At 49.8% G+C, this 15,832-nt stretch overlaps 2 protein-coding genes and 1 long non-coding RNA gene across 3 annotated transcripts; 2 read left to right on the forward strand and 1 right to left on the reverse strand.

Moving 5' to 3' along the window:
* Positions 1-653: 653 nt before the first annotated feature.
* Positions 654-2,075, forward strand: LOC127313654 (GDSL esterase/lipase At5g45910-like). Its single transcript, XM_051344135.2, has one exon. The coding sequence runs from the start codon at positions 777-779 to the stop codon at positions 1,923-1,925; it is 1,149 nt and encodes a 382-aa protein (XP_051200095.1). The 5' UTR covers positions 654-776; the 3' UTR covers positions 1,926-2,075.
* Positions 2,076-4,237: 2,162 nt separating this feature from the next.
* LOC127311218 (receptor kinase-like protein Xa21) lies at positions 4,238-7,731 on the reverse strand. Its single transcript, XM_051341593.2, has 2 exons — positions 4,688-7,731; positions 4,238-4,590 (listed from the first exon to the last, which is right to left on the reverse strand). The coding sequence occupies exons 1-2, from the start codon at positions 7,713-7,715 to the stop codon at positions 4,238-4,240; spliced, it is 3,381 nt and encodes a 1,126-aa protein (XP_051197553.1). The 5' UTR covers positions 7,716-7,731.
* Positions 7,732-14,396: 6,665 nt separating this feature from the next.
* LOC127311217 (uncharacterized) lies at positions 14,397-15,116 on the forward strand. Its single transcript, XR_007857613.2, has 2 exons — positions 14,397-14,675; positions 14,747-15,116. It is a non-coding gene; the product is annotated as an uncharacterized lncRNA (long non-coding RNA).
* The last annotated feature ends 716 nt before the right edge of the window (positions 15,117-15,832 follow it).

The following is a 15,832-nucleotide window of genomic DNA, read 5'->3' on the forward strand; positions in this document are numbered from 1 at the left end:
TGGCATGTATATTAATTGTGTCGTGATGCGTTATGTGGTCGCGTCCCTGATGCTTTTGTTGACCCAGTCAATAAACGGCTTGCAAGTTAGCATGTGCGGCCGAAATATTTTGGAGAGGGACCACTTTCTATCTTGGGATTAGGCTAGCGGGACCACATGCTATTTTTGAAAAGAAAAAACGGTTCGGATATGAGGGCACCGTGGTAGACTATATGGTGTTATAGCACTGCGTAGCCACGTCCATTTAGAACACCATTTTTCTCTCTTAGCTGTACAGAACCGCAGAGCACACCAATTGGACGTAATGTCTTCAACGGCCCAGCCCAAACACAGCATTCTATGCTAGGTGGCTCCGCTAGCTCCCAGCTCAACGAGCGTCTTTTTTTTTGGGCATCCTCGCGTCTGTCGGCGGACGAGTCCGTCAGCTACACACGCGGCGAACGCGTGCCGCCGTGCGGCATTGCATCCCGCCGTGAGACGACGAACTTGTTGGGAGGAAGCTAGCGAGCGAGCGGTTGAGTGACAGAGCGGACCGACCGGAGACGCCGCTCGGCTCCATTGGATGCGTCCAAAGCGGGCACTAAACCAAGAGCGGCAGAGCTAGCTCTACCTCCACCGGCCGGCAGGATCGGCTAAGCTCGAACCAGCTACGATCCGTCACACGTGGTCGCTCTGTCTGACGATATATACTACTACTCCATGCCGGGAAAGCTCAATGTGTTCATCCCGTTTGGCTTAGCTAGAGTGCACCGTGAACGCACGATCGACCGACGGCCATGGCTCCGCCAGTCAAATGTACTACTGTCATTGCCGCCGCTGCCGGCCTCCTCCTCGGCGCCAGTCTCTTCTTCCAGATGGTTTCTGCCACGGAAGAAGATGGTCAGGGGCGGTACAACGCCATGTTCAACTTCGGCGACTCGCTGTCGGACACGGGCAACATCTGCGTGAACAAGTCGGCGACGGCGCAGCTCCTGCTCACCTTCGCCAACCCGCCCTACGGCATGACGTACTTCGGCCACCCCACCTGCCGCTGCTCCGACGGCCGCCTCGTCGTCGACTTCCTCGCCCAGTCGCTCGGCCTGCCCCTCCTCCCGCCGTCCAAGCTCTCCGGCGCCGACTTCCGGAAGGGCGCCAACATGGCCATCGTCGGCGCCACGGCGCTCGACTTCGACTTCCTCAAGTCCATCGGCCTCGGCTACCCGATCTGGAACAACGGCGCCATCAACGTGCAGCTCCAGTGGTTCCGCGACCTGCTCCCTCGCATCTGCGGCGGCACGCCGCAAACCTGTAAGCCCTACCTCGCCAAGTCCCTCTTCGTCCTGGGCTCCATCGGCGGCAACGACTACAACGCCATGCTCTTCTTCGGCTTCACCGTCGACCGGGCCAGGAGCTACGTCCCCAACGTCGTCGACAACATCGCCGCCGGTGTCGAGAGGCTGATCGATCTCGGCGCTGTAGACATCGTGGTGCCGGGGACGCTGCCCATCGGGTGCTACGCGCTCTACCTCACGATGCTGCCGAGCGTCAACAAGTCCGACTACGACGAGCACGGGTGCCTGAGGCCGCTCAACGACCTCGCCGTGTACCACAACACGCTGCTCCAGGACAGGCTCGGCGGCGTGCGCGCCAGGCACGGCTCGGCGGTGCGGGTCATGTACGCCGACTTCTACACCCACGCCGCCGACATGCTCCGCGACCCGCCGCGCTTCGGCTTCACCACCGCCGTCACGGCGTGCTGCGGCGCCGGAGGCGGCGCCTACAACTACGAGTTCGACGCGCGTTGCGGGATGAAGGGCGCCACCGCGTGCAAGGACCCGTGGAGGCACGAGTCCTGGGACGGCGTGCACCCGACGGAGGCGGTGAACAAGCTCTTCGCTGACGGCTGGCTCAGGGGACCCTACTGCCACCCACCCATCCTCCACTAGATCATCGGCAGCAAGATTAGCTAGCTATAGCTACCCATTTAGCACCAACACATCATCTCATGGTGTGGATGCCAGTTGCTACCGCAGTGGGGCATACGTGTTTCATGTAAGCGAGTGGGGGAAAACATGATGTACAATAATAAATAATAAATGGACAGAGATTTGGTGTACATGGCACAAATGGTCTCGTTTTCAAATAAATCAAAAATCATATTTTGAGTTTTAAAAAATTCTGAAAAATGTGCATATAGCTAATAAAGTAATAATGTATCCCACAAACGTGTAAAATATTAATTTCAAAACTTCATATTTTAAGCTGTACAAAAATGACAAAAGTGCAGACCTGAGTAGTTATTTTCAAATCCCCAAAAACATGTTAGATTTTGTTATTTTTGACTGGCACAAAGTAAATTGAATTTTGGGTTGAGATTTTACATGACTGTGAGATATATCACTGGAAATCTCCAGAATTATTTTTCATATTTTTTGATAACTTATAAACATTTTTTCATTTTTTTTTTGAAATAACGAGAGCGAGCTCGGAAGTCAAAAGCACTTTTCGATAATAAATTAATAATAATACATAGTTACCCGAAAAATACAATAGTTTCTGATTCGGACCAACATCAAAACCGTCCATGCATTTACCTTTATTTTTTATTTTTGAATTGGACCGATAAATTCTATTAAGATTTGTTTGGATGTAGTGAATTGAATCTAGAATTAAATTGCACTGAAAATTTTAAATTTAAGATGGAAATGAATTGACTTCGAATGCAAAAGAGACAGAAGATCACCGCCACCGAACACCTCCTTAGCGGCCCAGATCGGGCCCCGGATGAGCCCGCGCCGCCACGACGAGCCCTCCATCCAGGCGCCGCCTGCCAACCGCCGCCGTCCATGGCCCGCATCACACACGGCGCACCGCAGCAGCACCGATCAGACCGCCCTCAGCCTCGGACATCCCGCAGCATCCACGCCGCCATCGCGGCCTTCTTGCAGCTTCCTCGTCGAGGCGCAACCCGCAGCCGCCACCGCACTGCTATCCCGGCCCAGGACCATGGCCAGTACCGCGCCGCCCCTGCGCCACGACGGAGACGCCGCCCAGCGCCAAGAGCGGCCGCGGCCCGCATGGCCCGACAGGCCCATATCAGGACCCGCCCCGGCGCTGACAGCCGCCGCGCCCCAGACCACTGCAGGCTCCACCGCCGTGGCCTCCAGATGCAGCTCCGCCGGGTCGAAGGAGTGTTTTTTGCCCTTGCTATTGCCTGCTCTTCGCCGCCGCCGTGATGTCGCGGCGCGCGGGCCAGATGGCCCAGAACAGTGATCCATGGAATCACACTAGGCACACAGTGTCAAGAGGAATCGACTCGAGGAAGGCGGGGGTGGCCGCCAGCAGCCGTAGGACGACAAGGTGCCCTTGAGTAACAGCGGCAGCTCCAACCGGACTGCCTTCCCAGCCTGTAGGGAGATCGCCATGGGTCCCAACCGCCTTGGCGACGAGTCATCGCAAATCTGGACCACCTCCATGACCATGAGGACACTCATCCGGCTCCGTGCTCTCGACACCTCTCGGCGGTGCTTGACCCAGTGGCCTGATGGCCTTCAGTGACGGCTTCTCCGTTGTTACATCACATCAGTTGGCCAACCGTCAGGTATATCATGTTTTTCTTTTCCCCGTCTTTCTTCTGGTGTTCATTGGTGCTTGCGATGCTTCTGAGATGCATTGTTGTGGTGGCGGAAATTTAAACTGCTGATTATCGTCTCTTCTACTTCACTGCCACATTTAATGTTCTGACTCTGTAATTGTTTTTCACACAGTTTCTAACTATATAATCTGGTGAGCGGGTGATCTTTTTGTTCCTCTTCAGAGGTTATCGTTGGGTGCATCATTTCGCAACCGATTCTTGCAGAGCTGCCACATCTGAGGAATAATGCTACATGTTTTATGTCCACATCTGCATCGTAACTCTATATTCGCGACTGCACCGGTTTTAGACATGAGATCTCATTGATGAATCATGAACGGAAGTTAGCTTTTCTCTATTTTTAGCATTGCAAATTAGTTCCCATTTTATTTCAAGCAAGTAAGATTTCTGGTCCAAGAATGTTGCGTTGGTAATAAAATTATGTGTTTCCATTGCATTTCGTTATTAGTATATTGCTTGAGAAGGCTAAAAACAGTAACTCTCTATGGGCCTCTCTTCTTCATTGACGGAAACATGTCAACAACTGATCACATCAAAGTGCACCAATCCTTCTAGTATACATGAACTTCCCGTTGCTACCTACCATCCTGCCAAATCCTTGCTTCATTTCACGCCCATGTGTGAGGCCACATGCATTATACTAAGGATCTCTGTGGAAACTTGTTCCATGTCAGGGCGCTCTCTGGGAGATGTTATGGAGCAAGCGAGGCCTATTCTAACAAGTGGAATGACACAACTCCTCATCACTTCAGTCGCATTGCTTTCATCTTGCAGCATTGTTGGATCAACAACCTCATGAATATTATTTGGGTATACTCTATCGACAAATTCATGAAGGCTTGCACTATCATTGCATTTTTTGTCAGTTGGACTACAAGCTGTCATTATATGTAAAAGAAGCACTCCAAAACTGTAGACGTCGCCCTTGGTTGATATCTCTTCGCTCATGCCATATTCTGCATTTACATTTGTGACACAAATTAGATAATCTGGAGTATTTTTACAAGTTCATAAAAAAAATAACCAACATAATGTGGATATGCTTAATTTCACCTGGTGGGATGTATCCGATTGATCCTCTTAGGCCAGCCAATCTTTTTGAACTCTCTAGTTGTGCATTTGATGTAGTGCATTGAAATCTTGATAGGCCAAAGTCGGTGACATATGCAGCCATGTCAACATCCAAAAGAATGTTGCCCGGCTTCAAGTCGCAGTGTATTAGTGGGGATGCACACTGATTATGGAGATAATCCAATGCAAATGCTACATCCAAACAAATTTTGATCCTTTGGTTTAGAGTCAAAATATTTCTTTCACCATGTTCAGTGGCTTGCGGATGTAGCCACATTTCTAGGTTACCATTCGGCATGTACTGAAACACTAGGGCCTTGAAATCTTCACCGATAGAATCCACCGAAGAGCAGGAAGTGATGATTTTAACTAGATTTCGATGACGGGCATTTCGTAGGGCTTCACACTCTGCAATAAAGCTCCTATCTGATCCATAAATGTTAAGGTTGAAAACCTTGATGGCAACTTGATCTTGATGACAATTCAATATGCCCTTATAAACAATTCCAAATGATCCTGATCCGATTATGTTTTCTGAAGAGAACCTATCTGTTGCCCTTGCAATTTCTTCATATGATATATTCTTTATTCTCTGACTGAACTCTTGCAAATGTGGTGTTACTTGCATTCTCTTCCTCCAATAAATTATTGCAACACATATCAAGCTTAATATAACAAGAACAATGGTTGGCATAACTATTCGTAGCACTAAGGCCAGTGAATTGTGCTTCTCTTTCCATGTGGAACAAAAAGTTATACCATCTATTGCAATGCTATTAGTGCACAAATCATCATTTCCTTCTATTGATATTGCACTATTATTGTGAAAAACACCACCACTTGGAATTTCTCCATAAAAATTGTTGAAGGATAAATTGAGATATTGTAGGGTACTCAAGGATGTGAAGAACTCTGGAATATTTCCGGACAAGTTGTTGTGAGAAATATCTATCATTTTCAAGCTGACTAAGTTGGCAAAAGTTCGTGGAATGCTTCCGACAATGAAGTTGCTTTCCATCTCAAGATACTCCAGAACCACACACTGTCCAAGCGTGGATGGGATGTTGCCAGACAACCTGTTGTTTGATATGCTAATTTTGTTCAGATTAATGAGACTACCTACTTCCACTGGCACTCCTCCAGACAAGTAATTGTGTGACAAGTCCAACAATTCAGAAAGTGAAGAAATCTTGAAGATATTGCTTGGTATACTGCTATCTAGTGAGTTGTGAGCAAGGTTCAGTATTTGGAGTCGATTACAACGGCCTATACTTTGAGGTATACTACCACTAAGATTGTTGCCATCCAATTTCAGTTCACTTAGCTGACCTAGATTACCAATAGTATCCGGGATTTGCCCTGAAAGTCTGTTGTGAGCAAATGATAGAAACACCATGTTGTGTAAATTCCCAATTGTTGTCGGTATATTACCAGTGATAAGATTGTAATCCATGTATAGACTACTGAGGCTCTTAAGATTGCCAATTTCCAGTGGTATAGGCCCAGAAATTTTGTTCTCCCTTAGCCATAACCATTCAAGGCTATCTGAAAGTTTGCCAATAGAACTTGGCAATTTCCCTTGGAGATTATTCCCAGACAGCATCAATTTAGTCAGCCTAGTACAATTTATGAGTGAAGAGATAAATCCCCAGTTTCCTGCGTCTAGCTTGTTGTATGCCAAAGCAAGCTCCTCTAAGTTAGGCAATGACTCAAAGAAGGGTATGGACCCAGTTAGGCTGTTGCTATTCAGGTAAAGCATACGAAGGTTGTATGCTTTGGCAAGAGAAGCTGGGATTGGGCCATCAAACTTGTTTGCTGAGAGGATTAATGCCTGAATATTTGGGAGTGTGTAACCAATGTTGGAGGGTATGCTTCCACCAAGAGAGTTATTTGCTATGCCAAGATATATCAGTGATGACATGTTGAAGAGAGATGGTGGAACTGTCCCAGATAAGTTGTTCACACTCAAGGCCAGTCTCTGTAGTGTTGGGATATGGCCTAAGCTGTCTGGTATGTTCCCAACTAAATCATTCTCCATAAGAAGGAGATCAATAAGGGAAGAAAGGTTCCCTAGCGAGGAAGGTATTCTCCCTGAAATATGGTTATCCCTTAAATCGAGGTATTGAATAGGGGGGGAGGTGGCAGTAACAGAAGGCAAATGACCAACAAGGTTGTTCTGTCGGAGGGAAATCTTAAGAAGAGATGATGTGTTGAAGAGAGCCTTTGGTAATTCTCCAGTAAAGTTATTGTTCATGAGCCAAAGTACTTGTATGGATGAACTGTTTGCTAGGGACTCTGGGATGATGCCTGTTAGAGCATTCATCCCAAGATAGACATATGTGAGAGAAGGGCTGCTGCCCAAAGACGGTGGTATGTTGCCGGTAAGCCTGTTGCTAGCAAGAACTAGTCTGCGCAGCGCAGGAAGGTTTGCAAAAGAAGAAGGGATGCTTCCTTGTATCTTATTGTTGCTAAGATTAATCTCTTGAAGATTCTTGCATTGACCTAAGTTAGGGGGGATCTCTCCGTGGAGGGAATTGCTCCCCAAATCAAGAATTTGAAGGTGTGAACATGCATAGAGTTCAGATGGTATGTTACCTTCCAAAGTGTTCATGCTGAGGTTGAGGTTGCTGAGCTGGCTCAGCGTGCCAAGCTCAGAAGGTATTTTGCCATGGAAGCTATTATTTGAGAATTGCATCCTTGTAAGTGAGGTCAGATTGGCAATGCAAGGTGGTATGGAGCCTGAGATGCCTTCTGATTCAAGGTCTAGTGCAATCACACGGCGAGGAGACATTGTGCTGCAGGTGATGCCATGCCAGCCGCAAACGTCCAAGGACGTGTTGCTCCATGAAGCTAAAACTCCTGCTTGAGATGAGAGCCGCGACTTGAAGCAAAGGAGAGCTTGTCTATCATCTTCAGTTTTGTTGCAGGTGGCTTTTGGTAGGCTGCACAAGAAGCTAAAGAGGCAGAGAAACCAAACAAGTCCTGGAAACAAGACATCCAAATGGGCCATTGTTGTTATTTGCACCTATGGAGTATGGAGATGTGAGGACTCGTCTGCAAGAGGATGTTGAAGTAGTTTGTGGATTATGCTACAGTAGCTAACCGCTTTAAATAATAATGACATTTACCGTTCAATGATCAATATGGTGGGAACGCATGCTTTGGAAGAGTAATAATACAGTGGAATAGGCATGAATCACATGCTTTGGAATACCAGATTTATTAGTGTCAGTAAAATCCTTTGCTGACCACATAAATTAGTTGCAACTTGCAAGTAGTTGTTGAAGCAAAACAGGGTTGTGAACATGCATGTCCACGCTAGGAGATTTGACCATTCAGTTTAAGATCGGCACTGGTCTAGCAGAATGGTAGTTATCTGAGGTACTGTGACGGAACTTCATCTTGAAGAATAAAGGACAGCTTAGGGCATCTCTAATCGAGCGACCCAAACGGACACGCTGGGCCGTCTATTTTGGGCCGTTTGAGTGGCCGCGCGGACGGAGCCCCGCGTCCGTTTCGGTCGCGCGGTGCGCCCAACGCGGCAGAATTGGGTCGCGGCGCCTTTTGGTAGGTTTTTCTTGTAAATTCACTATAAATGTCAAATAAATTATAGAAAATATATAAAATAGTTTAAATGCTCAAAAATTATTACATAGTATATTGTCCACGTAATCAATGATAAATTATTATTCAAATAAAATGTAAAAACGGTACAAATGCTTTAGGCTTCGGGATTTCCTTCATCATTGTTGTTTGCAGCATTGTTGCTTACATGCTGCCATACGTGCTCGATCAAATCAGCCTGCAGCTGGTTGTGTACAGCTAGATCTCGAATTTCATGGTGTGCATGAAGAATGTCCTGGAATGATGCCGGACCATCTTGAGGAGTAACCAACTCCCCCTGATCATCCCAGTCATTATCAAAGAGTGAATCATCCCGCTCTACCTCAACAATCATGTTATGCATGATTACACAAGCGGTCATCACCTCCCACAGAGTTTGCACATCCCAGGCTCTGGCAGGGTGTCTGACGATAGCCCAACGAGCTTGGAGAATGCCAAATGCCCGCTCGACATCTTTCCGGGCTGCCTCCTGCTCTTTGGCAAACCTTGCCTCCTGCTCTGAGTTGGTTTTTCGGATTGTCTTCACGAGTGTAGCCCAAGGTGGATAGATACCATCAGCAAGGTAGTACCCCTTGGTGTAGTGGTGGCCATTGATCTCAAAATCCACATCAGGAGACTGACCGTACGCTAGCCTATCAAACATCGGAGAGCGCTGCAGCACATTGATGTCATTATGCGAGCCAGCCATTCCGAAGAATGAGTGCCAAATCCATGTATCCTGTGAAGCAACATCAAGAATCACTGCACCCCTCAGAATGGCCGCTGTATGCCCCCTGCCAATCAAAGGGGCAGTTCTTCCACTCCCAGTGCATGCAGTCTATGCTGCCAAGCATCCCAGGAAACCCTGGAAGCGTTGATTGACAACAGACGAGCTGTGTCCTCTGCATTAGGTTGCCAGAGGTACTGTTCTCCGAACGAACCGATCACTGCTCTGCAAAACCTGTACATCGCTTCCAAGCCGGTAGACTCACTCATGCGCGTGTACTCACCTACGAAATCACCGTCAACGCCATATGCGAGTATCCTAATCGCTGCCGTGCATTTCTGGTACGAAGAGAGGCCTACCTTGCCAATTGCATCCACTTTCGCGTTGAAGTAGTCGTCGTAGAGCTTGACGCCATCCATTATCCGGCGGAACAACGGTCTGGACATCCGAAAACGACGGCGAAACAAGGCCGGCGGGAACAATGGCCTGGGTTGGAAGTAGTCGTTGAAGAGTTGGTCGTGGCCGCGTTCTCTTTTGCGGTCCAAGGCGGCCGCGCGCCCCGGCAAGGACCCCCGGTGCACGGGGATCTGCGAGACAATGTGCTCGTGGATGATCAGCGTAGCCTCCGTGAAAAATTAGTCGTCTGACGACGTGTCGATGAAGTTCTTGAAGAAGTAGTCGTCGTCGCTGTCCACCATGATCTATAGATGAAAAGAGACAAATTTTAGAACGCCCATTTCATCGAACACCTCGCAGGCGGAGGCCATCCAATGCGTTCGTAGGGACCTGCAGGCCATGGCCGTCTCGGCCGACTTGCGGTCTGGAAACACGGTGCACGAGAGCTCACCTCCGACGGCAACGGCGCAGCTGCGAACGGCGGGAGGTCTCGCGACGGTGAGAGGACAACAGCGACGGCGTCCTCCGACTCTGCTATGACGCGGCGAAAGCAGCGCGGGGCCGCGACCTATGCTTCCGCCCCGCTTGCCGGCGTCTCGACGACGGTTGTCGGCATCGACGCCGCTCCCAAATCGCCGGTCCTTGGCTGGCGGCGGAGCGGCGGGAGATGTGTGCTGCGAGGGGTTTGTGTTTTGGGAGACAGACAGGCGGGCAGGGGCGGACAAGGGGAGGACACGAGCGACCAGCCTTCGGCGTCCGCGGTCACGCAAACTCGTTCCAGATTTGGGCCGGGTTTGGGTCGTCCCGGACGCCGCGGCCATCCGTTTTACGGATGGGTCCGCGCGTTGGGCCGCGTTTTTGTTCGGTTGGATCCATCCGGACGCGCGGGCGCGGGATGGGTCGCCCCGTTGGAGATGCCCTTAACACCCAATTCTTTGAAGTCTTCAGGGAAGATGCTTGTTGAGATTTCGGACTAATATTCTACCTCTGCATATCTATACGCACTCCATTGACCCGGCCAGTGGCAGAGCAAGTTGCCTGAATAAGACTGCATATATGTCTCTATCCCCGCAACGTTGACATGACCAGTGGGAGAGCAACTTGCCTCAAGAGATACTCACATGGTATGAACGCATGTCTCAACATAGGATTCACACCCTCTAAATTGACTATGAAAATAGGTTTACGTGAAGCTTGCAAAATTCTTTGAATAACTTGTAGTAAGTAATTCTTTCCCCCTGGCATTCAAAGCTGAAACACAGCTTGCAGCCATGTTCATTCCTTCTTTAAAACCCTGGATATTCTAGAGGTAGAGTAGTTGACTGAAGCGCACTTCATCCAAATTTTTTTGTTGACTGAAGCGCAGCAACCTGGCCGGCCAATGGCATTGAGGCAGATCGTACTTAACAATAGTGCAGGGTTTACATGGTATGAACGCGCATTCCATTCCAATGTCGTCTGCCAAGGCTGGTCAAGGTAGCTCGGTGGGATGTATCAAAATCTAAACAGATAAATAGGCGTGCAAGCCTCGAGCCAGGGCACATCAGCGATCGATCGATCAATTTTTCTTCTCCCTATAGCTGGCTGGAGATAGAGGATGGCACTTCGTCCACGCTCGTCTCTGCGCTCCCTGATGCTGCTCATGTCGCACGGGAAGCCGCGACTGAGTTCTTTCTCCACCTCCGCCCCCGCTGCTGTTCCGCCCACTCCGGCCGCTCCTGAGGTTCAGCCTCCAGCCGCTCCAGGTTGGTGCACGAACGCATTTCTTTCTCTTCTACCGATTTCAACTAACATTTATTCCTCCACTGCGTCGCAGCTCTGCCAGGCTGCTCAATTCACAAGTCTCCTGATCATGAAGGATTGGTTCTGTACGACGTCGACCAAGATCCTAAACACCCAATTCCTGATTGTGGTTCATATACAAGCACCACTGAACCTGAATGTGGCCCTGACAAGCCTCGGCTGATACCCGGCCTGGGCAACATACCAATAGTCCCACTCCCTGGTCCGTAAGGTGTTAAGGTGGGATCCCGGTGGGATCTCACTTCTAGTTTAAAATTTTGTGTTAAAAGCATAAACTAAAAAAGAAAAATGTACTACGAAGGTAGGATCCCACTTGACACCCTACTCCTCCGAATGCCCAAACTTAAAGTTGTAATGTCGATCCTTTACTGTGTGTGCGTGTTATATACTGTACACTTTGTTTCTTAATGTTGTTGTAATGTGATGAATATATCCTTGTTCTGCTTGTAAGCGAGGAAAAACATTCATATGATTTAATTTTTTGTTGATAAAGAGACTATATTAATACCAAGAAGATACCAATTATACCAAGCCTCTACAACCAGGTAATATTCTAATTGTACGGATGCCAGCCCTAGCAGCAACCATCATCATGACAACACCTGAACTCTAGACTCTCCAAAAAAGCGCCATCGTCGCATGATCAAAAGATCTTAGGTTTTAACTCTGAAAATAGTCCTCGCTCTCAAAACAATGCCTTCAACAAGGCAATTGCCAGACACAACCAGTTAAGGTCAGACCTTAGATTTTCACCATGAAAAGTAAGATTCTGGATTTCACATGTGTTGCCGCCTCCACTTGCATATTGGTGCTGCGAAACTCAGAACACTAAGCAAGCCCATCAACAATATAGAGACTCGAACCTCCATTGTTAGTCCTCTAATCCGACCTTCATGATATTCCCCGCCTCTGATTTTACCATGGACCAGAACATCATCTGATTTCACATGCTTTGGAATGCCAGATTTATTAGTGTCAGTAAAATCCTTTGCTGACCACATAAATTAGTTGCAACTTGCAAGTAGTTGTTGAAGCAAAAGAGGGTTGTGAACATGCATGCCCACGCTAGGAGATTTGACCATTCAGTTTAAGATCGGCACTGGGCTAGCAGAATGGTCGTTATCTGAGGTACTGTGACGGAACTCTAAGCTTCATCTTGAAGAATAAAGGACAGCTTAGCACCCAGATGCTTGTTGAGATTTCGGACTAATATTCTACCTCTGCATATCTATACACACTCCATTGACCCGGCCAGTGGCCGAGCAAGTTGCCTGAATAATGGCATCTCCAACCGCGCGATCCAAACGGACGCGCTGGGCTGTCCAGTTTTGGTCGTTTGGGTCAGCCTCCGGACACGCGGACGCGGACGGATGGTCGTGACCCATTTTACTCCCCAACCGTGTGACCCAAACAGCATCTCCTATTTCTTTCTCTTTTTTTCTTGGTAAAAATTCTGTAGTAGTACTACTCTGTAGCCAACGCCGGAGGAGGCCGCAGTGCCGGCCCCGTCGCCGGAGGAGGCCGCAGTGCCGGCCCCGTCGCCGGAGGAGGCCGCCGTGCCGGCCCCGTCGCCGGAGGAGGCCGCCGTGCGCGTCTTGTTCCACCTCCCACCGCGGAAGACGAAGATGCCGACCTGTGCCGACCTCGGCATCGAGCAGCCGCAGCGCGCAGACGGTGGCGGGGCGGCGCGAGGCTGCGACCAGGCGAGGGCCGCGCGGGCCGCTAGGCCATCTCCCAGCACCGGCGAGGCTCCGCCCTGCCCGCCACGGCGCGTCCGCCCAAGCAGCGCGTCCGCCCTGCCCACCACGGCGCGTCCGCCCAAGCGCGCGTCCGCCCTGCCCACCACGGCGCGAGGCTGCGACCAGGCGAGGCCGCGCGCGGGCCGCCAGGCCATCTCCCGGCAGCTGCGCGTCCGCCGGCCCGTCCACGCCCAAGCCGCGCCGGCAGCCCCGGTTTCGCCCGCGCGCCGTGGCGGCGCCCGCCGTTGCCGCTCTCGCGCGTCGCTTGGTCCTGGCGAGGCAAGCCTCCGCGCGCGGCGCGGCCCTGGCGAGGCGAGCCTTCGCGCGGACAGGACGGCGTGGCGGGCGGCGCTAGGGGCGCGGGGCCAGGACGGCGCAGCCCCGGCGAGGCGAGCCTCCGCGCGGCGTGGCCGGGCGACAAGCCCGGCGCGGCCGGGACGGCGTGGCGGGCTGCGACCAGGCGAGCCCCCGCGCGGGCAGGACGGCGTGGCGGGCGGCGCGGGCGTGTCTTGGCCATGGCGGGCAGGGCGGCGCGGCCGTGGCTCGGCCATGACGGGCTCGTCGGCATCGAGTCCGGCGGCACGATGTCCATTTCGGCTCCGGCGACTTCCAGCGGGGATTAAAAAAAAAGGAGGCGGCGGCGTTGAGGACCTCCAGGCGAGGGCGACGGCGAAACCTGGCCGAGCGAGCTCAACTCCGGCGGGCAGCCATGGATACTTCCATGGCAAAAAGCAAATAGAGAACGCAGAGGAGAGAGAAGTTGTTGGGGCCTTTTTTCTGTCACTGCCAAATGGGCCACGAACGGACATGTGCGGATGGAAAAGCACGCCCGCGCTTGTCCGGCTCGCCCCAAAAGCCTCGCAAATTTGGTCTGGCTTTGGGTATTTCGGACGCAGCAGCTGTCCGTTTTTAATTTGGGTCCGCGCGTTGGGAGCTGGTTTTACCCAAATGGACCAATCCGGGGTCCGTTTTTGGGTTTGGGTGCCCCCGTTGGAGATGCCCTAAGACTGCATATATGGCTCTATCCGCGCAACGTTGACATGACCACTGGGAGAGCAACTTGCCTCAAGAGATACTCACATGGTATGAACGCATGTCTCACCATAGGATTCACACCCTCTAAATTGACTATGAAAATAGCTTTACGTGAAGCTTGCAAAATTCTTTGAAAAACTTGTAATAAATAATTTTTCCCTCCTGACCGTTCAAAGCTGAAACACAGCTTGCAGCCATGTTCATTCCTTCTTTAAAACCCTGGATATGCTAGAGGTAGAGCAGTTGACTGAAGCGCACTTCATCCAAAAAAAATTGTTGACTGAAGCGCAGCAACCAGGCCGGCCAATGGCATTGAGGCAGATCGTACTTACCAATCGTACAGCAACATGGTATGAACGCACATTCCATTCCAATGTCGTCTGCCAAGGCTGGTCAAGGTAGCTCGGTGGGATGTATCAAAATCTAAATAGATAAATAGGCGTGCAAGCCTCGAGCCAGGGCACATCAGCGATCGATCGATCAATTTTTCTTCTCCCTATAGCTGGCTGGAGATAGAGGATGGCACTTCGTCCACGCTCGTCTCTGCGCTCCCTGATGCTGCTCATATCGCACGGGAAGCCGCGACTGAGTTCTTTCTCCACCTCCGCCCCCGCTGCTGTTCCGCCCACTCCGGCCGCTCCTGAGGTTCAGCCTCCAGCCGCTCCAGGTTGGTGCACGAACGCATTTCTTTCTCTTCTACCGATTTCAACTAACATTTACTCCTCCACTGCGTCGCAGCTCTGCCAGACTGCTCAATTCACAAGTCTCCTGATCCTAAACACCCAATTCCTGATTGTGGTTCATATACAAGCACCACTGAACCTGAATGTGGCCCTGACGTGCCTCCGCTCGGCCCCGGCCGGGGCGATACACCAACAATCCCACTCCCTGGTCCGAGTGCCGCAAACTTAAAGTTGTAATGTCGATCCTTTACCGTGCATTCGGCCGGGAGCACCCAGAACACGAAATTCCTTTCTTTTATGTGTTATATACAGAACAGTACACTATGTTTCTTCATGTTGTTGTGATGTGATGAATATATCCTTGTTGTGGCTTGTAAGCGAAGAAAAACATTCATATGGTTTACTGGCCAGTTGCTTTACCTTTATCGAGAAATGGTCAGGCGAGCAGCTCGTAGATTTTACAGTACAATTTACTAGTCCTATTAAACAGTAGTATCGGTTCATATCCGCCACTGATTGTGGTGGCTTTCAGGTATTTACCTAACAATTTTTTATCGGAATTTAATCCCCTCGGTGGCTATTTATATTTTTAATTTTTTTAAAATGGAGGTAAAAGCTTTGCCTCTTCTAGAGTATTAATTAAGAAGAGGGTGTCCAGTTTTTAGGAGAAAACCGAGCGAAAACCTACATCGATATAATCAATCCCACACAAACAACACACCCACAACCAAACCTAACAGAGTCAGAGGCTATTTCTATTTTTAATTAGTTGCCTCAATTAGGCCAATCAATATTGTACTGTTCAGGAAATTCAAATAATATTTAAGAAATTTCAGAGATCCACAAATTCTAGTAAACAGATTCCCACCTACAAGAGTTTCCTCAGCATGTTGCTCACTGAAGCAACACTGCGTAAGGGAATCTCAGTGTCAAAGACATCACCTCGTACAAGTCTATCCGAGTATTATCTTCTCAATGGAAAAGGAAAATGCATGTCCAAACTGATTTTTTTTTGGATAAAACTATATATTAGTATCGCGAATATATCAATTACACACATAATAACGCATTGCTCTAGCGGAATTACGAATGCACCCAGCCAAAAATGAAGAAAAAATATATAAAAGAAAAGTTCCTCTAC

This window comes from Lolium perenne, chromosome 7 (assembly GCF_019359855.2).
Source record: "Lolium perenne isolate Kyuss_39 chromosome 7, Kyuss_2.0, whole genome shotgun sequence".
NCBI classification, from domain to species: Eukaryota; Viridiplantae; Streptophyta; class Magnoliopsida; order Poales; family Poaceae; genus Lolium; species Lolium perenne.

Bases quoted from the DNA above. Each gene is read 5' to 3' on its own strand.
- LOC127313654 (XM_051344135.2), top strand. From the start codon at position 777: ATGGCTCCGCCAGTCAAATGTACTACTGTCATTGCCGCCGCTGCCGGC.
- LOC127311218 (XM_051341593.2), bottom strand. From the start codon at position 7,715: ATGGCCCATTTGGATGTCTTGTTTCCAGGACTTGTTTGGTTTCTCTGC. The intron at 4,591-4,687 runs GTGAAATTAAGC...ATGTAAATGCAG, and splicing joins AATCGGATACATCCCACCAG to AATATGGCATGAGCGAAGAG.